The sequence below is a fragment of the Hylobates moloch genome, unplaced genomic scaffold (assembly GCF_009828535.3).
Source record: "Hylobates moloch isolate HMO894 unplaced genomic scaffold, HMol_V3 SCAFFOLD_23, whole genome shotgun sequence".
NCBI classification, from domain to species: domain Eukaryota; kingdom Metazoa; phylum Chordata; class Mammalia; order Primates; family Hylobatidae; genus Hylobates; species Hylobates moloch.
In genome coordinates, this window is record NW_026652298.1 from 5485858 (window position 1) to 5509477 (window position 23620).

The 23620-nt window shown below is 39.3% G+C and overlaps 1 protein-coding gene across 5 annotated transcripts in view; it reads left to right on the forward strand.

The window, feature by feature from the left end:
* The window catches only part of DDX4 (DEAD-box helicase 4), an 81542-nt gene continuing 57922 nt past the window's right edge, over positions 1 to 23620 (forward strand). For 2 of the 5 annotated variants that reach the window (XM_058434121.1, XM_058434119.1), the window contains exons 1-3: positions 1 to 168; positions 994 to 1076; positions 8683 to 8743. In XM_058434121.1, coding sequence (XP_058290104.1) covers positions 1008 to 1076; positions 8683 to 8743 — 130 coding nt within the window. In that variant the 5' untranslated portion in view covers positions 1 to 168; positions 994 to 1007. Of the gene's footprint in view, positions 169 to 754; positions 774 to 993; positions 1077 to 6864; positions 6941 to 8682; positions 8744 to 23620 lie in introns of those variants that run through there. The other 3 variants (XM_032145135.2, XM_058434118.1, XM_058434120.1) reach the window with 3 other exon arrangements.

Consider the following 23620-nt stretch of genomic DNA (forward strand, 5'->3'; position numbering starts at 1 on the left):
ACTGGATGTCTGAGCGCTGATTGGCTGGTGGCGCCAGTCACCAGCCAATCGTCAACAGACGCCATATGTTGTTGGAGCCACGCACCTGACGCAGTGGGCGTCTTGCACGTGCAGCCGTTTAAGCCGCGTGGGCGCCTGCGAAAACTTGGGAGAGCAAGCCGCGGAGAGGTAAGTGGGTCGCCTTTCTACGCGAACTGGCCTGAACTCGGCCGTACGGGCTCCCCAGTAACCGGCCTTTGGCCAAAGTGTGGATGGAGTAGGCGGAGTTTTGAAGCCGTCCTTCGAAGCCTTTCTGCCTCGGGGTCTCAGAGTCCCACGGGTGCCCCAAGTCTGGGCTTGAGGCCTGCAGAGGAGGCGAAGGGACCTTCTTCCTGGCCTTTACACAGCGTTTTCTCTGAACAGACATGGTCCTAGTACCATTTGTGTACAAACCCTCCTTGATGAAGCTGGTTGTCCTTTGTCGGCAGGATTTGGGCGACCATACCCTTCTTCCCTTCCCCACTAAAATCCAAGGCCTCCCTCTTCACCCAGTCGCTGTACCCCAACCCCGCCCCCCACGCACGCCAGAAACACCCCAAAGCAAACATCCTATCCACCTTGGACGTTAATCATGCGAAGGGAGAAATCTTAAGTAGTTACTGAAAAAAGTTTCCTCTCCCTTAATATTCAGTAAGTCGTTTGGGGACCTTTGAGGGAGGAGATAAAGTCTCTGAACAGATTTTTGGGAAAAGCCTAAGTCTCGCTGGGGACATGGCGATTGCTAGAATGACTAGGTAAGAGGTTCAACTAGTTTCTAAAGATAAGAAAGGATGGAAATAAATGCCACCTTTAGATAAGAAGAGACCTAATTCCTTCTTTGGAAAAAACTTTTGGGGTCTCAGCACCTAGTTGGGTAGTTCCAAGAGGTGTATGTGAAACAATGAGTTTATACTTTTAAAGTTATGATTCTGATCTAATTGAGTCCAAGTGCGCATTTTTTTTTTTTCTGAATAGAACTTGAAGCCACCATGGCAGATGAAGATTGGGAAGCAGAAATCAACCCTCATATGTCTTCCTATGTTCCCATATTTGAGAAGGTAATAACATTTAAAGTTTAGTTATTAAATGCTACGGATTTTATCAAAGTTGAAAATCACTGTGGTGAGAGTTCTAAATTATACAGTCTGTGTCAGTGTTTATCTCCATGTGATTGTTATTAACTATTATATGGGGAATAAGAGGCAACCTAAGCCTCGCATAGGATACAATAGCTTGACGCAATTCGATAATTAAAAGCTAAAATAGATGTAAAAATATTAATGACCTAATTTAAATCTCAATGATTTAGGACTTCTTCAAGTGAAAGCAAACTTGGACAAATGTGGTTGATATCAGTGAAAGACCCTTGTATGGAAAATTGAAAACAATAATTACGTTTTGGGAGATACTTTAAATTCTGAAAATTGATTTTGTGCAAGGAGATTCTCAGGATAAATGATACTAGGCTGATTGAGTTGGTAACGTCAGTTTGTATGAATCTTCAGATCTTTTTTCTTAATGGCATTTGGGGAGTTACATTGTAATTTAGGAGAGGACAGTGGGGTAAGTTTTTTGGGCTTCAGTTCTGACTTGGAAATTGGCTTTAAGAAGATTAATAGAAGGTACTTTAAAAGATAATAGATTATTTTTGCATGTGTTACTTACTTTATGGTGTCTCTACAAGTTGATTTTTTTTTCCCCTTCAGAATTTCCTGTTTGAGTGTATGACAGTTCTGACACTTTCTGATTTCAAGTTTTGCCTTAGTGGAAGTTCTTATTTTAGACAAAAATATAAAATATGCAATCTTTTGTCTTAGTTGAATTTGATCTATATGTGAAGTTTATATTAAAATACCCAAAATACTAATATAAATGTATCATGTTTCTTTTCTTGGAACTTTTTAAAAGAAATAACGTTACCTTTTTTTTTTTTTATTTTTTTAAATTTTTGTAGAGATGAAGTCTCACTATATTGCCCAGGCTGGTTTCCAACTCCTGAGTTCAGGCGACGTTCTCAAAGTGTTGGGATTACAGGCGCGAGCCATTGCACCTGGACTATGTTATCTTTTTATAGTTCTCTTCTCATCATAAAAATATTATAGCTTTTTTGGGAAAAGCGGAGAAAGTTACCTACAGATCTTGCCCAATAGACAAGCACTCCTGTTAAATTTTTTAGTCAATTTTCTTCTGTTTTTTTCCAAACATTTTTTATTTGTTTTTGATACAGTGTCTTGCTCTGTCACCCAGGCTGGAGTGCAGTCATGCAATCTGGGCTCACTGCAGCCTCTGCCTTCTGGTCAAGCGATTCTCCTGCCTCAGCCTCCCTCAGTGAGACTACAGGCGCGTGCCACCACACTCAGCTAATTTTTGTATTTTTAGTAGAGATGGGGTTTCCCCATGTTGGCCAGGCTGGTCTTGAACTCCTGATCTCGGGTGATTCGCTCACCTGGGCCTTCCACAGTGCTGGGATTACAGTCATGAGCCACCATGCCCAGCCCAAACATGTTTTATATAGTTTTGATGATAGCATATAACAGTAATTTTTTTTTTTTTTTTTTTTGAGATGGAGTCTCACTCTATTGCCCATGCTGGAGTGCGGTGGTGCAGTCTCGGCTCACTGCAACCTCTGCCTACTAGGTTCAAGCGATTTTCCTGCCTCAGCCTCCCAAGTAGCTGGGTCTACAGGTGTGTGCCACCACGCCCAGCTAATTTTTTTTTTTTTTTTGTATTTTTAGTAGACAGGATTTCACTATGTTGGCCAGGCTGGTCTCAAACTCCTGACCTCAGGTGATCCTCCCACTTTGGCCTCCCAAAGTGCTGGGATTACAGGCATGGGCCACCACACCCAGCCATATAACAGTAACTTTCGAATCCATCTTTCTTCACACTTCAGCACTAACTATTCCATATTACAACTTTTGTGGGAATTTCAGTGGTGTTAGCTTCTCACTCTGATACTGTCATTAATGTTTACATCTTTGTTTTAATTTGGTAATTTTTTTCAAAAATGGAATTACTTGTTCAGAGGACATTTTTTATCATTCTTTTTCCTCCTTGTTCTCAATAGATTTGTTGTAATACAAAGTTTAATTCACAGATGCATACTTTATTCCCCCTGGTCTTAATAGCCATCTGTCCAATTTCTTTTTTCTTAGTTTGAGATTTTTGTCTTCATGAAGTGTTTAAGCAGCAGGCTGCACTGTAGCGTGTTGTGAATATTTATTGCATTGGGTTTCTGAAATTAAGGATGACTGTCAAATCTTTCAAATTTACCTTTTTGGGATCTTTATGCTATTTGATAACATAGTTTCTTCACACTGGGAATACTAAATTGAATATGTTGACCAGTCTACCTTATGATGCTTAATACATTTGTGTTGGGTGGCTGGGCGCGGTGGCTCACGCTTGTAATCCCAGCACTTTGGGAGGCCGAGGCGGGCGGATCACGAGGTCAGGAGATTGAGACCATGGTGAAACCCCGTCTCTACTAAAAATACAAAAAAAAATTAGCCGGGCGTGGTGGCGGGCGCCTGTAGTCCCAGCTACTCGGAGAGGCTGAGGCAGGAGAATGGCGTGAACCCGGGAGGCGGAGCTCGCAGTGAGCCGAGATTGCGCCACTGCACTCTAGCCTGGGCGACAGAGCGAGACTCCATCTCAAAAAAAAAAAAAAAAAAAAAAAAAATACATTTGTGTTGGGTGAATTTGTAGTATATCTTTTGCATTTGTCTGCAAACTTAACACCTGGTGTTGTGCTGGTTGTGCCATTAGTTCTTTGGCTTAGTTGACTCAAAGGAACATGGTGCAATCAGGATGTTTATTTGCCTTCCTAGGTTGAATAAAAGTGCAGAGATGGCCAGGTGCGGTGGCTCGTGCCTGTAATCCCAGCACTTTGGGAGGCTGAGACAGCCAGATCACTTGAGGCCAGGAGTTCGAGACCAGCCTGGCCAACATAGCAAAACCCCTTCTCTACTAAAAATACAAAAAATTAGCTGGGAGTGGTGGCACGCGCCAGTAGCCTCAGCTACTCGGGAGGCTGAGGCAGGAGAATCGCTTGAAATCGGGAGGTGGAGATTGCAGTGAGCCGAGACCGGGCAGCTGCACTCCAGCCTGGGCAATGGAGCAAGACTCGGTCTCAAAAAAAAAAAAAAAGTGCAGAAACTAGAGATGAATACATTACATTTTTATGTAAAACAAATCTAAAGTCTTTCATTCCGTTTCTTTTAAAGACACCGTTTTGATTTGTTCTAACTGAATTTGGTTTTCAGGAAAAAGCTGGCTTTCTCTTTTATAGCGGCTTTATCTGTGATCATCCTTTTCTGAGTGCTTCTCAGGAGCTTTATTTGGAGACTTAATGTTGACATACACTTATATAATTTTGAAATAATTTGTCATTGTTCTAGTATAACTGATAGAATTTTGGGTAGAACTTCTCAATTCTAGATTTTAAAGTGAGTGTACCACCTGGGAATAGAACAGCGAAAGATGTGAAGTTAAGAAAGATTTGATAATCTGGCAATTATATAGTCCAGAAATCTCAACCGTTAGGCATTTGCACATTGCCTGCAGGCTTATTGGGGTGAGTGTTAGAATGGATGGGTATGGTGAGTGTATTAGATAATTCCGTTGCTTACGTACTAGCTGTGAGGCTTCTTGTTAACTGACCGTGAAAGTAAGCCTGTATAGTGATCACTTCTGTCTGATCTATTTGCCATTTTTGTGGCACATTTCAGAAGGCAAAATCTCTTGTGGTTAAAGTGGAAACAGTAATTGAGTAATTAGACCATCCACGATTATAATTTTATTAAGCAGCAGTAGCAATGTTATTAATAATTGTTGAGATAAGAAAATAAACGTATATATGATATTCCAAAATTGAAAATAAGAATACAGGTGAAAAAAATGTGTTCATCAAAATGCAAAAGGGTTATTTGTAGCTGCATATGAGCACACTTATGTGTTAAACATTTGAAATTTCTGAATTGGTGTGTTTGGGTGGTTTGAGAGATAGTAATGGTTTACAGCTAAATATTTTAAGAGGTAAGCTAAAGGCAAGACCTATGATTCATTCAACATATTTTTGAGTTCTAGTAGGTGCTGGAGAGATAGTGGTGAACATAAGGTGCTTGCTGTTAAATTGTATTTTACTGGAGAAGACAGAATAAGTGCATTTGAGAACCAAATAATTATAGTGAAAAGTACTATAAAAAATTAGAGAAATGTGTGTGTGAGACTGGTGCGGGGTGGATTTAGTTGGAGAGGGAAGGCTTCTCTCAGACAGTGACTCATGAGCCTGAGACTTAAAGGAGTCCCAGCAGGACATCATGTGCAAAGGTTCTCAAGGAACGTTTGAGAAGGAGGAGGGAACAAACTTGGGGTATTAGGGCAACAAGAAGAAGGCTTGTTAGTTTTCTGTGGCTGCTATTACAAATTAACAGAAACTGGGTAACTTAAAGGAACATAAATTTATTCTCATAGTTCTGGAAGCCTGAAGTTAAAAATCAAGGTGTCAGCAGCGCTGCCCTCCCTCTGGAGGTTGTGGAACAGAATCTTTGCTTCTTCTAGCTTCTAGTGGCTATAGGCATTCCTCGGCTTGTGACTGCGTATCTCTTGGTTCTGTCTTCACATTGCCGCCTCCTTTGTGGGTCTTTGTGTTATTTCCCTTTGCCTCTCTATTATAAGGACAGTTGTGATGGCAATTAGGACTCATGCCGATAATCCAGGTTAACCTCATCTCAAAATCTTTAACTTAATTTCGTCTGCTGTGACCCCTTTTCTCTTTTCTTTTCTTTTTTGAGACAGAGACTTGTTCTGTCACTTAGGCTGGAGTGCAGTGGCACAATCTTGGCTCCCTGCAAGCTCCACCTCCTGGGTTCAAGCGATTCTCCTGCCTCAGTCTCCTGAGTAGCTGGGATTACAGGCGCCCGCCACCATGCCTGGCTAATTTATGTATTTTTAGTAGAGATGGGGTTACACCATGTTGGACAGGCTGGTCTTGAACTCCTGACCTCAGGTGATCTGGCTGCCTCCACCTCCCAAAGTTCTGGAATTACAGGCATGAGCCACCACGCCCAACCAGTTAAGCTTTTTTATGATAAAATTCTGTTGGAAATTATTTTTGATGTATTTTTTAAAAATTCATCTTGGAATTTGTAAGTTGGATGTATGTTGTATATTAAGTTCCATAGCTTGAAGCTTAATAAGTTTTTCAGTTCTTTAGTGTAAGAGTGTTTTATAACACTTGTAAAACCAGCCTTTTTTTTTTTTTTTTTTTTTGGCTCTATTCACTCTATAGTACTTTGAGCCTTAAAAGAAGAAAAAAGTCTTCAGATTTTAAATAGAAAATATTAGATAATTGTTCTTGTTTTAATGTCTGTGGTAGTGGTAGTAATAAACTGGAACTTTTTTTTTTTTTTTACTGTAGCAATTACCAAAACCCCAAGTCATTTCAAGTATGTTGTTATTTTTGTGCCCTTAATGATGACTCAGAAAAATTTTTGGACGACTCTTGAGCTTTTTAAAAGTAGTTTTAAAAGTCAGTGTCTTTGAGAAAGAAATTTTAGCAAATAGATGCTACCTAAAGATGCCTACGTCGGTGCATTCTCTCTAGGTTTGGGACTTAGTTAAATGAACTTATTTGAAAGAACATTATAATTGTTGTAATATAGTTAGTTGATTAAGAGATCATCTGTAGATTTCCTTTCATTCTTACATTATTAAATTCTGATTGTCATCTGCAAGAATTTCAGAGCTCTGAACTTTTGCCATAATTAAAGGAAGTTTATGTGAGAAGAAATAAAGATGTGGATTAATGATGATAAGGACACCCTAAGAGTTAGAAGTGAGAAAAAAATTACTTAAATTGTCGTTAATCTAGAGCTATCCGGAGAAATGTTGGAAGGTTCCAAAATTAACCTGCATTCAGGTATTGATTTTATAATAAGTTGAATTTTCTAAATCTGGCAGTCATTCTACCACTGCTAATGTAATGCATGTGTGTTAATAGTAAATAATTTTCTTTAGCCTAAAGTAGGGAAAGTGGAACAGTTAGTATTTGAGAGCAAAGACAGTCTTCAGCTACTGCTGTGAAAAATTTGATTAAAATTATACCATGAATATTCTGACGCTATAGCTGAGGATATACCTTTTCATTGTAGTTGTAGTGCAGTGGCAGGTGCATATATAAATTGTTTCCAGTCCATAAGTGAATTTACTTTACAGTGAATCTTTTTTTTTTTTTTTTTTTTTTTTTTTGAGATGGTGTGAGACAGTGTTTTGCTCTTGTTGCCCAGGCTGGAGTGCAGTGGCACGATCTTGGCTCACTGCAACCTCTGCCTCCTGGGTTCAAGCGATTCTTCTGCCTCAGCCTCCTGAGTAGCTGGGATTACAGGCACCGGTCACCATGCCCGGCTAATTTTGTATTTTTAGTAGAGATGGGGTTTCTCCATGTTGGTCAGGCTGGTCTTGAACTGCTGACTTCAGGTGATCTGCCCACCTTGGCCTCCCAAAATGCTGGGATTACAGGTGTGAGCCACTGGGCCCGGCCAGTGAATTCCTTTTTAAAACATGAGAGTACCATTAATTGGTTTCACTATAAACACAGTAGAGGTTTTTTTTTATTTTTATTTTTATTTTATTTATTTATTTATTTTTTTTTTGAGACAGAGTCTCGCTCTGTCGCCCAGGCTGGAGTGCAGTGGCGCAATCTTGGCTCACTGCAAGCTCCGCCTCCCGGGTTCAAGCCATTCTCTTGCCTCAGCCTCTCCAAGTAGCTGGGACTACAGGCGCCTGCCACCACGCCCAGCTAATTTTTTGTATTTTTAGTAGAGACGGGGTTTCACCGTGATCTCGATCTCCTGACCTCGTGATCCACCCGCCTCGGCCTCCCAAAGTGCTGGGATTACAAGCGTGAGCCACCGCGCCCGGCCTCTATTTTTATTTTTTGAGACAGGGTCTTATTCTGTTACCCAGGCTGGAGTGAGTAGTGTGATCTCGGCTCACTTCAACTTCTGCCTCCCAGGCGCTAGTGAACCTCCCATCTCAGCCTCTAGAGTAGCTGGGACTACAGGCTCATGCCACCACACCTGGCTAACTTTTTGTATTTTTAGTAGAGCTAGGGTTTCGCCATGTTGCCCAGGCTGGTCTTGAACTCCTGGGCTCAAGTGATCCTCCTGCCTCAGCCTCCCACAGTGCTGGGATTACGTGCGAGAGCCACCACACCCAGCCTGATTGTACTTTTCAGGAATATGGGTGACTTAAATGACTAAACTTTAATTTTAAGTCAGGTGTCAGCAAACCCTTTCTATAAAGGGCCAGATAATAAATAATTTAGACTTTATAGGCCTTACCTGTCTGTCACAACTTTGCTGTTGTAGTGCTCCAATCAAACTGTTTACAGAATCAGGGGCCCCACCAGATTTGGCCCGTGGCTATAGTTTTCTGACCACTGTTCTAGTGATATATATTAGTACTATATATACAATGTTAAAGTGAAGATGTCTTGGAATAATTAGTAAAGGAACATCCAGTGATTTAGAAAACCTTACAGTCTATCATTATTTTGTTCTGAACAAAGCTCAATTGTTATAATTTTCTAGTATTTGTGAAATAAATGACACATTTGTATTCAAAGTAGGAAACTAGTCTTTTCTTTCTTCTTTCTCACAGGATAGGTATTCTTCTGGAGAAAATGCAGACAATTTTAACAGGGCTCCAGCTTCATCATCAGGTATGTGTTATGGGAAAAAGGTAAAACCCTTTTTAGTTTAAGGGTTTCATCTAGTGAATGATGAGCCACAGACTAGTAGACATCTTGTAGAGGGTGTTTTAAAAAATTTCTTAGTGCAAGTTCCTTCTGATTTGGATATTGTGGAATGGGGGTACTTCTAGTTAGAGGAATTGAGAGAGGGGAAAGTATAGACTATATTATTTGATTTAATGGGTTACTATAAAACATTTTCCCAACTTGGAAGTTGCATGTTCAGCTTCCAGGCTGCTAGGGCATCATCATCATCAGGGTTCCTGACATAAGGGAGTAGAATATAGGACTATAAGGTTGTCGAAGCAAGTTACAGTGGTGATGACCTGTCAGGATAATAACTGTTTAAACCAAATCTGCCATACCATCAGGATATCGTGAGTTTCTTTGGGATAAGAAAACTACTTTGGGAAAGGTCTTAGGAGAACAATAGAAACGTGTCAAGGTAAAGGAACCCATACCCTTCCTGATGAACCCTCCTTTCAACCCTACTCTGAACTTGTTTTCACTTTGGTTGCCCCTCCCACCATCATTTTTCCCCTTGGGTTGTCCAACTCTATTTTACAGAGTGGATGTAGATGGGAAGATGGGTGGAAGTGGTAGGACTAGCCTGGGAAATTGAACGCATGGCAGTAGTTTTTCACATTGTTGAAGTCCAAAGCAGGATGAAATGCAATCGTTACTATACTAAAATAATTTTGACCAGGCTCAGTGGCTCATGCCTGTAATCCCAGAACTTTGGGAAGCCGAAGTAGGAAGACCATTTGAGGCCAGGAGATGAAATGATCATTTCAGGTCATTTGAGACCAGCTTGGGCAACATAGTTGGAGTCTATATCTACAGAAAATTTAGGCTGGGCGTGGTGGCTCATGCCTGTAATCCCAGCACTTTGGGAGGCTGAGGCAGGTCAGAATCACAAGGTCAAGAGATCAAGACCATCCTGGCCAACATGGTGAAACCCCGTCTCTACTAAAAATACAAAAATTAGCTGGGTATAGTGCCGCATGCCTGCAGTCCCAGCCACTCGGGAGGCTGAAGCACGAGAATCGTTTGAACCTGGGAGGCAGAGGTTGCAGTGAGTCGAGATTGCGCCACTGTACTCCAGCCTGGAGATGGAGTGAGACTCCGTCTCAAAAAAAAACAACAAAAAATTAAAAATTAGCTGGTTATGGTGGCCTGTGCCTGTAGTCCTAACTACTTGGCAGGTTGAGGATTGCTTGAGCCCAGGAGTTCAAGGCTACAGTGAACTATGATCATGCCACTGCACTCTTGCCTGGGCAATGGAGCAAAACCCTGTCTCTTAAAAACAAAACAAAAACATTAAAAAACTATGATGAAGTATACATAAGATTTACCATTTTAATGTGTACAGTTCAGCAGCATTCGGTACAGTCTCATTACTCTGTAACCATCATCCACCATCCACCCCCAGAACTTTCGTGTCTTCCCAAACTGGAAGTCTGTGCTCATTGAAAAATAACTCCCCATTTCCTCCTCTCCCCTGATCCTGGCAACCACCATCTACTTCCGGTGAATTCGAGTTACTATGACTTTACTATGAGTCTCTAAATCGAGTTACTACTATTTTTAAGGCTGATTAGCATAAGGAAGAGAGCCTGGTGGCATCAGGTAGTAGTTTTATCATTTCTCTTATCAAAAATCAGTAGATGAGGTAAAACATTTTATGGTCAAGGGAGCTGCATGCTCACTGAAACCTGGTCTATGGTGGAAAACACCCATGGTGAGGTGGTTTCCAAAATGTGAGGATAGTTTCAGTCAGTTTATCAGGTTAAAGCAAATCTAATTCTCATGAAGGTCTTAAGTTCAGGGTAAATATCTTTTTTTTTCTTTTTTTATTATACTTTAGGTTTTAGAGTACATGTGCACAATGTGCAGGTTTGTTACATATGTATCCATGTGCCATGTTGTTTTGCTGCACCCATTAACTCATCATTTAGCATTAGGTATATCTCCTAATGCTGTCCCTCCCCCCTCCCCCACCCCACAACAGTCCCCGGAGTGTGATGTTCCCCTTCCTGTGTCCATGAGTTCTCATTGTTCAGTTCCCACCTATGAGTGAGAACATGTGGTGTTTGGTTTTTTGTCCTTGCAATAGTTTACTGAGAATGATGGTTTCCAGCTTCATCCATGTCCCTACAAAGGACATGAACTCATCATTTTTTATGGCTGCATAGTATTCCATGGTGTATGTGTGCCACATTTTCTTAATCCAGTCTATCGTTATTGGACATTTGGGTTGGTTCCAACTCTTCGCTATTGTGAATAGTGCCGCAATAAACATACGTGTGCATGTGTCTTTATAGCAGCATGATTTATAGTCCTTTGGGTATATACCCAGTAATGGGATGGCTGGGTCAAATGGTATTTCTAGTTCTAGATCCCTGAGGAATCACCACACTGACTTCCACAATGGTTGAACTAGTTTACATTCCCACCAACAGTGTAAAAGTGTTCCTATTTCTCCACATCCTCTCCAGCACCTGTTGTTTCCTGACTTTTTAATGATGGCCATTCTAACTGGTGTGAGATGGTATCTCATTGTGGTTTTGATTTGCATTTCTCTGATGGCCAGTGATGATGAGCATTTTTTCATATGTTTTTTGGCTGCATAAATGTCTTCTTTTGAGAAGTGTCTGTTCATGTCCTTCACCCACTTTTTGATGGGATTGTTTGTTTTTTTTCTTGTAAATTTGTTTGAGTTCCTTGTAGATTCTGGATATTAGCCCTTTGTCAGATGAGTAGGTTGCAAAAATTTTCTCCCATTCTGTAGGTTGCCTGTTCACTCTGATGGTAGTTTCTTTTGCTGTGCAGAAGCTCTTTAGTTTAATTAGATCCCATTTGTCAATTTTGGCTTTTGTTGCCATTGCTTTTGGTGTTTTAGACATGAAGTCCTTGCCCACGCCTATGTCCTGAATGGTATTGCCTAGGTTTTCTTGTAGGATTTTAATGGTTTTAGGTCTAACATTTAAGTCTTGAATCCATCTTGAATTAATTTTTGTATAAGGTGTAAGGAAGGGATCCAGTTTCAGCTTTCTACATATGGCTAGCCAGTTTTCCCAGCACCATTTATTAAATAGGGAATCCTTTCCCCATTTCTTGTTTTTGTCAGGTTTGTCAAAGATCAGATAGTTGTAGATATGTGGCTTTATTTCTGAGGGCTCTGTTCTGTTCCATTGATCTATGTCTCTGTTGTGGTACCAGTACCATGCTGTTTTGGTTACTGTAGCCTTGTAGTATAGTTTGAAGTCAGGTAGCGTGATGCCTCCAGCTTTGTTCTTTTGGCTTAGGATTGACTTGGCGATGCAGGCTCTTTTTTGGTTCCATATGAACTTTAAAGTAGTTTTTTCCAATTCTGTGAAGAAAGTCATTGGTAGCTTGATGGGGATGGCATTGAATCTATAAATTACCTTGGGCAGTATGGCCATTTTCACGATATTGATTCTTCCAACCCATGAGCATGGAATGTTCTTCCATTTGTTTGTATCCTCTTTTATTTCATTGAGCAGTGGTTTGTAGTTCTCCTTGAAGAGGTCCTTCACATCCCTTGTAAGTTGGATTCCTAGGTATTTTATTCTCTTTGAAGCAATTGTGAATGGGAGTTCACTCATGATTTGGCTCTCTGTTTGTCTGTGATTGGTGTACAAGAATGCATGTGATTTTTGCACATTGATTTTGTATCCTGAGACTTTGCTGAAGTTGCTAATCAGCTTAAGGAGATTTTGGGCTGAGACAATGGGGTTTTCTAGATATACAGTCATGTCATCTGCAAACAGGGACAATTTGACTTCCTCTTTTCCTAATTGAATACCCTTTATTTCCTTCTCCTGCCTGATTGCCCTGGCCAGAACTTCCAACACTATGTTGAATAGGAGTGGTGAGAGAGGGCATCCCTGTCTTGTGCCAGTTTTCAAAGGGAATGCGTCCAGTTTTTGTCCATTCAGTATGATATTGGCTGTGGGTTTGTCATAGATAGCTCTTAGTATTTTGAGATATGTCCCATCAATACCTAATTTATTGAGAGTTTTTAGCATGAACGGTTGTTGAATTTTGTCAAAGGCCTTTTCTGCATCTATTGAGATAATCATGTGGTTTTTGTCTTTGGTTCTGTTTATATACTGGATTACATTTATTGATTTGCGTATGTTGAACCAGCCTTGCATCCCAGGGATGAAGCCCACTTGATCATGGTGGATAAGCTTTTTGATGTGCTGCTGGATTCGGTTTGCCAGTATTTTATTGAGGATTTTTGCATCAATGTTCATCAAGGATATTGGTCTGAAATTCTCTTTTTTGGTTATGTCTCTGCCAGGCTTTGGTATCAGGACGATGCTGGCCTCATAAAATGTGTTAGGGAGGATTCCCTCTTTTTCTATTAATTGGAGTAGTTTCAGAAGGAATGGTACCAGTTCCTCCTTGTACCTCTGGTAGAATTCGGCTGTGAATCCATCAGGTCCTGGACTCTTTTTGGTTGGTAAGCTATTGATTATTGCCACAATTTCAGAGCCTGTTATTGGTCTATTCAGAGATTCAACTTCTTCCTGGTTTAGTCTTGGGAGGGTGTATTTGTCGAGGAATTTATCCATTTCTTCTAGATTTTCTAGTTTATTTGCATAGAGGTGTTTGTAGTATTCTCTGATGGTAGATTGTATTTCTGTGGGATCAGTGGTGATACCCCCTTTTTCATTTTTTATTGCATCTAATTGATTCTTCTCTCTTTTCTTCTTTATTAGTCTTGCTAGCGGTCTATCAGTTTTGTTGATCTTTTCAAAAAACCAGCTCCTGGATTCATTAATTTTTTGTAGGGTTTTTTGTGTCTCTATTTCCTTCAGTTCTGCTCTGATTTTAGTGATTTCTAGCCTTCTGCTAGCTTTTGAATGTGTTTGCTCTTGCTTTTCTAGTTCTTTTAATTGTGATGTTAGGGTGTCAATTTTGGATCTTTCTTGGTTTCTCTTGTGGGCATTTAGTGCTATAAATTTCCCTCTACACACTGCTTTGAATGTGTCCCAGAGATTCTGGTATGTTGTGTCTTTGTTCTCGTTGGTTTCAAAGAACATCTTTATTCTGCCTTCATTTCATTATGTACCCAGTAGTCATTCAGGAGCAGATTGTTCAGTTTCCACGTAGTTGAGCGGTTTTGAGTGAGTTTCTTAATCCTGAGTTCTAGTTTGATTGCACTGTGGTCTGAGAGACAGTTTGTTATAATTTCTGTTCTTTTACATTTGCTGAGGAGAGCTTTACTTCCAACTATGTAGTCAATTTTGGAATAGGTGTGGTGTGGTGCTGAAAAAAATGTATATTCTGTTCATTTTGGGGTGGAGAGTTCTGTAGATGTCTATTAGGTCCACTTTGTGCAGAGCTGAGTTCAATTCCTGGACATCCTTGTTAACTTTCTGTCTCGTTGATCTGTCTAATGTTGACAGTGGGGTGTTAAAATCTCCCATTATTATTGTGTGGGAGTTTAAGTCCCTTTGTAGGTCACTCAGGACTTGCTTTATGAATCTGGGTGCTCCTGTGTTGGGTGCATATATATTTAGGATAGTTAGCTCTTTTTGTTGAATTGATCCCTTTACCATTATGTAATGGCCTTCTTTGTCTTGTTTGATCTTTGTTGATTTAAAGTCTATTTTATCAGAGACTAGAATTGCAACCCCTGCCTTTTTTTGTTTTCCAGTTGCTTGATAGATCTTCCTCCATCCCTTTATTTTGAGTCTATGTGTGTCTCTGCACGTGAGGTGGGTTTCCTGAATACAGCACACTGATGGGTCTTGACTCCTTATCCAGTTTTCCAGTCTGTGTCTTTTAATTGGAGCATTTAGCCCATTTACATTTAAAGTTAATATTGTTATGTGTGAATTTGATCCTGTCATTATGATGTTAGTTGGTTATTTTGCTCGTTAGTTGATGCAGTTTCTTTCTAGTCTCAATGGTCTTTACAATTTGGCATGTTTTTGCAGGGGCTGATACCGGTTGTTCCTTTCCGTGTTTAGTGCTTCCTTCAGAAGCTCTTTTAGGGCAGGCCTGGTGGTGACAAAATCTCTCAGCATTTGCTTGTCTGTAACGTATTTTATTTCTCCTTCACTTATGAAGCTTAGTTTGGCTGGATATGAAATTCTGGGTTGAAAATTCTTTTCTTTAAGAATGTTGAATATCGGCCCCCACTCTGTTCTGGCTTGTAGAGTTTCTGCTGAGAGATCAGCTGTTAGTCTGGTGGGCTTCCCTTTGTGGGTAACCCAACCTTTCTCTCTGGCTGCCCTTAACATTTTTTCCTTCATTTCACCTTTGGTGAATCTGACAATTATGTGTCTTGGAGTTGCTCTTCTTGAGGAGTATCTTTGTGGTGTTCTCTGTATTTCCTGAATCTCTGAATTTCTCTGAATTTCCTGAAATGTTGGCCTGCCTTGCTAGATTGGGGAAGTTCTCCTGGATAATATCTTGCAGAGTGTTTTCCAACTTGGTTCCATTCTCCCCATCACTTTCAGGTACGCCGATCAGACGTAGGTTTGGTCTTTTCACATAGTCCCAAATTTCTTGGAGGCTTTGTTCGTTCCTTTTTATTCTTTTTTCTCTAAACTTCCCTTCTTGCTTCATTTCATTCATTTCATCTTCCATTGCTGATACCCTTTCTTCCAGTTGATCGCATCGGCTACCGAGGCTTCTGCAATCTTCGCGTAGTTCTCGATACTTGGCTTTCAGCTCCATCAGCTCATTTAAGCCCTTCTCTCCATTGGTTATTCTAGTTATCCATTCGTCTAATTTTTTTTCAAAGTTTTTAACTTCTTTGCTATTGTTTTGAATTTCCTCCCGTAGCTCAGAGTAGTTTGATCGTCTGAAGCCTTCTTCTCTCAACTCGTCAAAGTCATTCTCCATCCAGCTTTGTTCCGTTGCTGGTGAGGAACTGCATTCCTTTGGAGGAGGAGAGGTGCTCTGCTTTTTAGAGTTTCCAGGTTTTCTGCTCTGTTTTTTCCCCATCTTTGTGGTTTTATCTACTTTTGGTCTTTGATGATGGTGATGTACAGATGGGTTTTTGGTGTAGATGTCCTTTCTGTTTGTTAGTTTTCCTTCTACCAGACAGGCCCCTCAGCTGCAGGTCTGTTGGAGTTTGCTAGAGGTCCACTCCAGACCCTGTTTGGCTGGGTGTCAGCAGCGGTGGCTGCAGAACAGTGGATTTTCGTGAGACCAGAAATTCAGCTGTCTGATAGTTCCTCTGGAAGTTTTGTCTCAGAGGAGTACCCGGCCGAGTGAGGTGTCAGTCTGTCCCTACTGGGGGGTGCCTCCCAGTTAGGCTGCTTGGGGGTCAGGGACCTACTTTAGGAGGCAGTCTGTCCATTCTCAGATCTTCAGCTGCGTGCTGGGAGAACCACTACTCTCTTCAAAGCTGTCAGTCAGACAGGGACATTTAAGTCTGCAGAGGTTCCTGCTGAATTTTTGTTTGTCTGTGCTCCGCCCCCAGAGGTGGAGCCTACAGAGGCAGGCAGGCCTCCTTGAGCTGTGGTGGGCTCAAGGACGAAAGTTAAGTTTAAAAGAGATGCCCTTGCTATTTTCAAAATATGTTTATCTTTTATAAACATTTAAACACAGTGATTTAATATAGAAATATTCAGATTCTCAGAAGTTCTTGGAATCCTGCCTGCTGAAACCCCAGCAAAGGGCTAATTTTGCTTCTACCCTATAAACTCTGTGTGTACTTAGAGTGTTCCAGAAAGATAAATGGATAGACGTAATAGATACCTCTTAACATGTCTATTTGCATAGATTGCTGTGTAATCAGGAGAAACCTAGTTTTTTGAGGTATGAGCAGAAGCCAATATTTGTAAAGGATTGAAAGTTTAGGTCTATAGTATATTAAAGCATAACACTGTTTTGTATTGGAATTTTCAAGAAACTAGACTGAAATAACCACCAACTAAAAGCTAAGGTTTTTTAAGCATTAGACCTATGAATATTTAGGCTAATGAAATGAAATTATTAATGAAAATCACTAATGCAAAATATTGATTGCCTGCTTACCTTCTTCTAGATAACAAGTACTTTTTGTAGTTCTTCAGAATTTTTTTATGAAAATTTTCTTATTAGAGAAATATAAACCAGGCCAGTGAATGTAAGCCAAGCAAATACCTAAATATGCTTATTGTTTTAATAAAAAGGAAAAAGGGAGAAAGAAAATCTGAAATCTTGGCCCCCAAATTTAACCACCATGGATGTCTGTTGACTCTGATTTTTTAGATTCCTATGTATATTCCCACATACATGATCGTATGCCACTGGCATAATATATTAATATGTATGTTCCTTTTTTATAAATACCTGTCTTGTTTTTCCTTTGCCTGCCCATGCTTACCTTCCATACTCTTTTCATGCTCTTAAAATTGTATTTAGACATGCGTCTTTTCATTCTGTATTTTATAGAAATGGAATCCTGTTGTATCACATCTTGCTTTTATTTAATAGTCATGGAAACCCTTCTAAACAACTGGTATTATCTGATTATTTCCAAAATTAAGTGAAAACAATTTCACGTTACTTGGCTTTGAAATGTCAGTAGGAGCCAGGTGTAGTGGCTTATGCCTTTGATCCCTTCGCTTTGGGAGGCTGAGGTGGGAGAATTGCCTGAAGGCGGGGAGTTCAGGACCAGTCTGGGAAACAAAGTGAGACACTATCTGTACAAAAAAATTTTTTAAATTAGCTGGGCTTGGTGATGTGCACCTGTAATCCCAGCTACTTGAGAGGCTGAGGTAAGAGGATTGCTTGAGTATAGAATTTTGAGGTTACAGTGAGCGTTGATCACACTACTGCACTCCGGCCGGGCTGATGGAATGAAACCCTGTCTCTTAAAAAAAAAAAAAATTCTGCTGAACCTTGCCTGCCTTGTATTTGAGGGTGGATCATTAAAATGCTGATTAGAAAGTCAACTCTGTGCAGGGACGCAGTGATGGGCTCTACCGTCAAGTGATTGGGCCAGGGCCAGGCTGTTTTGTTTGGAAGAGCAGAATCGTGTAGTCTCTGAGATAAAAGTTTTTGTAACTGTATATGCTAGTTCCAGCCTTCCCTTCCTCCCTCTCTGTCCTTACTATATTGTATAGCTCCTATGTTGCTTTTGCTGATTTCTTTATTACTCATGTTTGATTTTTGAAACAAGCTGTTTGTGGGAAGAAGTTTTAGGGATTTCTTGCCCTCCCCTTCCCCAAAGGAGCAATTCTTTTGTGTGTGTGTGTGTGTGTGTGTGTGTGTGTGTGTGTGTGTGTGTCCTTTTTTTTTTTTTTTCCTAGAAAACTTTTTGCAAGTTGTTTTATTTGCATTGCTAACTTTTAAAAGGCCACTAAAGTTAACTGGATTACAAACTAGGCAGAAATTGCTTTACAAAAGGAGGGAAATACCAAAATGTCAGTTTCTGTAGAGAATCCACAGTTAAGTTTTATTCAGAGCAAAAAAAAAAACAAAAAAACTTTTAATCACACTAGAAGAAACTCAGCAATAGGTTTGGAATCTGTACTCAAACTACACATGCAATGATAATATTCTGCTAATGCAGTCGATTTGCTGTTGTATTTGTCTACTTTTTTATATTAATAATTATAAACTCTAAAGCAGTGCAACTAGTATTTGGAACAATCTTTACAGTGTCAGGCACATTTCGCTTTTCTTCACACCAGTGGTTCTGTGTATGTGGGCTTCCTCCCCTTCAGTAAAGTCGTTTTGATATTGAAGGTCTTGGGAATGTCTACAGGTGTTTTCTCCTTGATCTTATTGGCAGCAGTCTTGCATGTAACAAACCTTTGATAATAGCTTGCAGCTAGAGTAAGTTCAAAGAGAGTTCCTTGGTGAATTTTCAGGAATTCTTGGTCCCAAACAGGATTTTTGTCTGTTCATTTTTCTTCTCATTATTCTCAGGAGGAGGAGGAGGGTCATCTTTATGGGGCGTGCACCGCTGAATGACCTTTTAAAATACTGCTTCATTATTTGGTAGAGGACTGGGTCATCATATCCTTCAATCATTCATTCCCAGATCTTCCAACCTGACCTTGATAGTGTAGATTGTTTAGTAATTTCTACATTAACCTCAAATATTTCTTCATTGGAACTCCACAACTAATTGAAGGCAGGCTAGAGGCTGACATGAGCCGGGCAGCATCAGCACAGAAGGGAAGGGTGGAGGACATGGCTGCTCTGTGTATATTTTTAAATGTGTGTTTTCTGAGCATATTTTGGTGTGTATTTTTAACTTAGAAATTTTTTTTTTTTACTTTTCCCCCTCATCACTGTTTAAAATATATTCCTAATTGATAATTGATTTCCTTATTTCTAATGATTGCATGGTATTTCATATACTTTTATCACCAAGTTTTATCTACTCCCATTCTCCCTCCATGGTAGGCACTGAGATTACCTCCTGTTCCCCTCTGTTACCGTAGGATGGGCATTCTTGTATATGTTCATTTATGGGCCAGAGTGAGAATTACTTTGGATAGTGGACTCGAGTAGAATTACAGGGTTATGGAAAGGAGTAATGTACTTAATTTGTCTAAATATTTCAAAAATTGCTCTCCAGAATAGCTATACCAGTTTATACTGCGATCATTAGGATGTGAGGGTTCTCATAGTCCCTATATTCCCACCAACGTTTGACATTTTTAATTTTAATTAATTTTAGCCAGTCTATTTGGGTGTAAAGTAAAATCTTTTTTTTGTTTGTTTGTTTTTTGAGACAGGGCCTTACTCTGTTGTCCAGGCTGGTGTGCAGTGCTGCAATCATAGCTCACTGCAGCTTCAATCTCTCGGCTCAAGCAATCCTCCTGCCTCAGCCTCCTGGGTAGCTGGGACTACAGACTTGCACCACCATGTCTGGCTGATTTTTAAAATTTTTAGCAGAGATGAGGTATTGCTATGATGCCTAGGCCGGTCTTGAACTTCTGAGCTCAAGTGATCCTCCTGCCTTGGCCTCCCAAAGTGCTGGGATTATAGGCGTGAGCCACCATGCCCAGCGTCATTGCTTTAATATGCGTGTATCTGACTGTCTCTTCATATACATGTTGTTATTCTGTAAGTTTCTATTTTTGTAAGTTGCCTGTTCATATTTTTAGTCTATTTTTCTATTGAGCTAGCTCTTCCTATTGTTGATTGGCAGGCATTGTTAATATTCTAGATTTTAGGCTCTTTCCTGATTTAGACACTGAATATCTTCTTCCATTCTGTTGTCTGTCAGCTTTGTTCATGATATGCCTTATTAATCAAAAATTTAATTCTGAAGTTATTAAATAATTTTTTTGCTTCTTGATTTGATTTTGTAGTTTAAGAAATTCTTCCCCATCTCTGTCAAAAAGTAGCCTCCTACATTATCTTCCTTAGACTTTTTGCCTTTCACATTGAGTTTTTAATCATCTGAACTCATCCTTTTTGAATCATGGTGGCCATATTTATTTGAGTGTCAAATCAAGACATAGTGTATGCAATATGAATATACCTAAATGACTTACAAAAAAGGAATCTTTGACGTTAAAGTTTTTCTGGTCAGCCCTGACCATGGGTCTCTAGTTATTGAGGAATTTTGTTTGTGAACTGTGGTAAACTAGACATAATAGAAAATTTACCATCCTAACCATTTTTAAATGTACCGTTGAATCCCTTTTTTTCAATATGGTGAGAAATAGGGACCCAATTTTATTTCTGTCCCTATAACAACCTGGTTTTTCCCAGCACCATCTAAGCATTCTGTCTTTTCCTTGCTGATGTGTGATACAAATTTCATCTCTTAAACGATTTTGTTCTTTGTTGTCTTAAAGCATTGGATAAAATCTACAGTTCATTGGTGAATAGTAGAAATAACAAACATCTAGGCTTTTCCTCACTTCAGTGGGAATGCTCCCAAAGTTTTATAATTATGATATTTGCATTAGGCTACTAATAGTTATTTTTTTAACCATACCAAGAGAGTTTCTTTTCATTTCTACTTGAATATTTGTTTTGTTCAGGAATGGCAGTTGAATGTTATCAAATGGCTTTTTAGAATCACTGATTTCTATTATTTCTCCCTCATATCTATTAATGTAGTAAATGAATTTTTAAATGAACTTTGTATTCCTGGGCTAAGCCTTACATGACTATTTTATTGTAGTACTGGATGAAATTAGATATTTTATTTAGCACTTCTGAATTAATGTAAGATTGGTGTATAGTTTTCTTCTGTCATGTTGTCCTCACTTGGTTTTGGTTTCAAGCTTTTCGTATTTTCCAGTAAGCTCCGGAACATGAAAATTACCTGTTTTTTTACAAGTTGTATAGAATTTGTCCATAAAACTGTCTAGGGCAGATTGTTTTTTTTTTTAAACTTTATTGAAGCATAGTGTACACATAGATTCAATATGTATTTCAGTAAGATACACAACATAAATGTACAGCTCACTGAATTATCACAAGCTGAACACTCCCTGCAAGCCAGCACTCAGATCAAGAAAAACAGCATTATTGACAGCACCCTTGAAGCCTTCCTTTTTCTTCCAGGCACTGTCCCTCTGTCCAGAGGTGACTATTATCCTGATTTCTAACAGCATAGATCAGTTTTCCCTATAAATGGCAGTTATATAAAATGGCATCATGCATTGTGTTCTTTTTTTGTTGAGGTTTTCTCCAAGTTGTTAGAAGTAGTTATAGGTTATTTGTGGATGTATGATATTCCCTATGTAAATATACCATAAATTAAAATATTGATGGTCATTTTTGTAGTTTCCAGTATTTGCCTATTATGAATGGTTCTCTTAAGAATGTTTTCCAATTCATGTCTTTTGGTGGATATAAAAATCTTCTCTGAATGTGATTGGCAGAACAGTAGCATTGGCATCACCTGGGAACTTGTTAGAAATGAAGAATCTCATACCGCATCCAGAACTACTGCATCAGAATGTATGTTTTAATGAGATCACCAGGTAATTTGTATGCACATTACTATTATACTCTGAGGTCTCTTCTTGGAAGACTTGACACTGAATTCTAAGTGTTTAGTGTTTCAGCTACTTGGGATAATGAAAGGGATTGGCAGTCAGGACAGCTGGCAGCCCTAAGCACCACTAAATAGTTTCAAAACTTTGCCACCAAGTCTTTTCTCATCTTCCTTTAATTTTCCTCACTCTGGTTTAGGCAAATCACTGTGGAGAAAGGTTGGAAGATTATAGAGTCCTAGAGCGCATACTGAAGTCTCATACATAATTGGGTTCTTTTGCTTGGTGGTTTTAGTATATGGATTTTTTTTTAAGTTCTTGTTCAATATTTGAGCCTCTTTGGATTTGGTCCAAGTGTAACTATATTGGAAGATATTCTTTGTGGTCAGTTATTGGGGATTGTGTACACTAACACTAAATTCATTTTAAATGGACTTCATTTTCATTTCTTTTGGTTTATTTTGGTGGATTTCATAGCATTCAAGAAGAGCATCTATACTCCATCATTTATTGGTATTAGAGGCTTATTTTTATTGCTATGTATAGTATGTATTATGGGGATTGCCATGATATATATCAATGACAGCATATCATTACATTCATGAAAGTGAGTGTAAACTTTCACATTTACATGTGAAACTACTGTGATATTTAAAACTACTAAAAAATGGAAAGGAAATAATTGTATATTTTCCTTAGGATTGCGTGCTAATAACAAGGTAAACTGGGTTAATTCTTTCTTAGAACTTTCTACTCTTGTACCATCATTTTTATATAGTTTTTATTTACATAGGTTTTTGGGGAACAGGTGGTGTTTGCTTACATGAATAAGTTCTTTAGTGGTGATTTGTGAGATTTTGGTGAACCCATTACCTGAGCAGTATACACTGTATCCAATTTGTAGTCTTTTATCCCTCACCCCACATCCCACTCCTTTCCCCAAGTCCTCAAAGTCCATTGTATCATTCTTATGCCTTTGCATCCTCATAGCTTAGCTCCTGCTTATGAGTGAGAATATCTGCTGTTTGGTTTTCCATTCTTGAGTTACTTCACTAAGAATAATGGTCTCCATTTCCATCCAGGTTGCTGCAGATGCCATTATTTCATTTCTTTTTCTGGCTGAATAGTGTTCCATGGTGTATCTATACACCATTCATTGATTGATGGGCATTTGGGCTGGTTCCATATTTTTGAAATTGCAAATTGTGCTGCTATAAACATGCATTTGCAAGTATCTTTTCGTATAATGACTTCTTTTCCAACTAGTGAGAGGTAGGATTCCCAAGAATAATTGTTACCCTGTGACTTTATTGTAGAATCTTTATTGAAGACCTTTTCATGAAAAAAATCTTCTGTATTAAAGTCTTATGTAAACCATAAAGCTTAATGTTTTGAACCACCACTAATTTTAAGAACATTACCCACCGAGCGCGGTGGCTCATGCCTGTAATCCCAGCACTATGGGAGGTGGGTGGATTACTTAAGGCCAGGAGTTTGAGACCAGCTTGGCCAATGTGGTGAAACCTTGTCTCTACAAAAAAATACAAAAATTAGCTGGATATTGTGGTACACATGCCTCTAGTCCCAGCTACTCAGGAGGCTGAGGCAGGAGGATTGCTTGAATCCGCGGGGCAGAGGTCGCAGTGAGCGGAAATCACGCCACTGCACTCCAACCTGGGTGACAGAGCAAGACTCCATCTCAAACAAAACAAAACAAAACAAAAAAATTCTTGTGCACATTTGGGTTGTTTCCGTTTTTGCTGTTATGAACAAACTCTCATCATTCCTTAGTTTGCTAAGTATATGTTAAGTCATGAAAGGTGTTAAATTATGTAATATACTTTATCCGGAGAGATTAGTTTTGTTTTTTTTTTTTATTAATGTTGTATGTTACCTT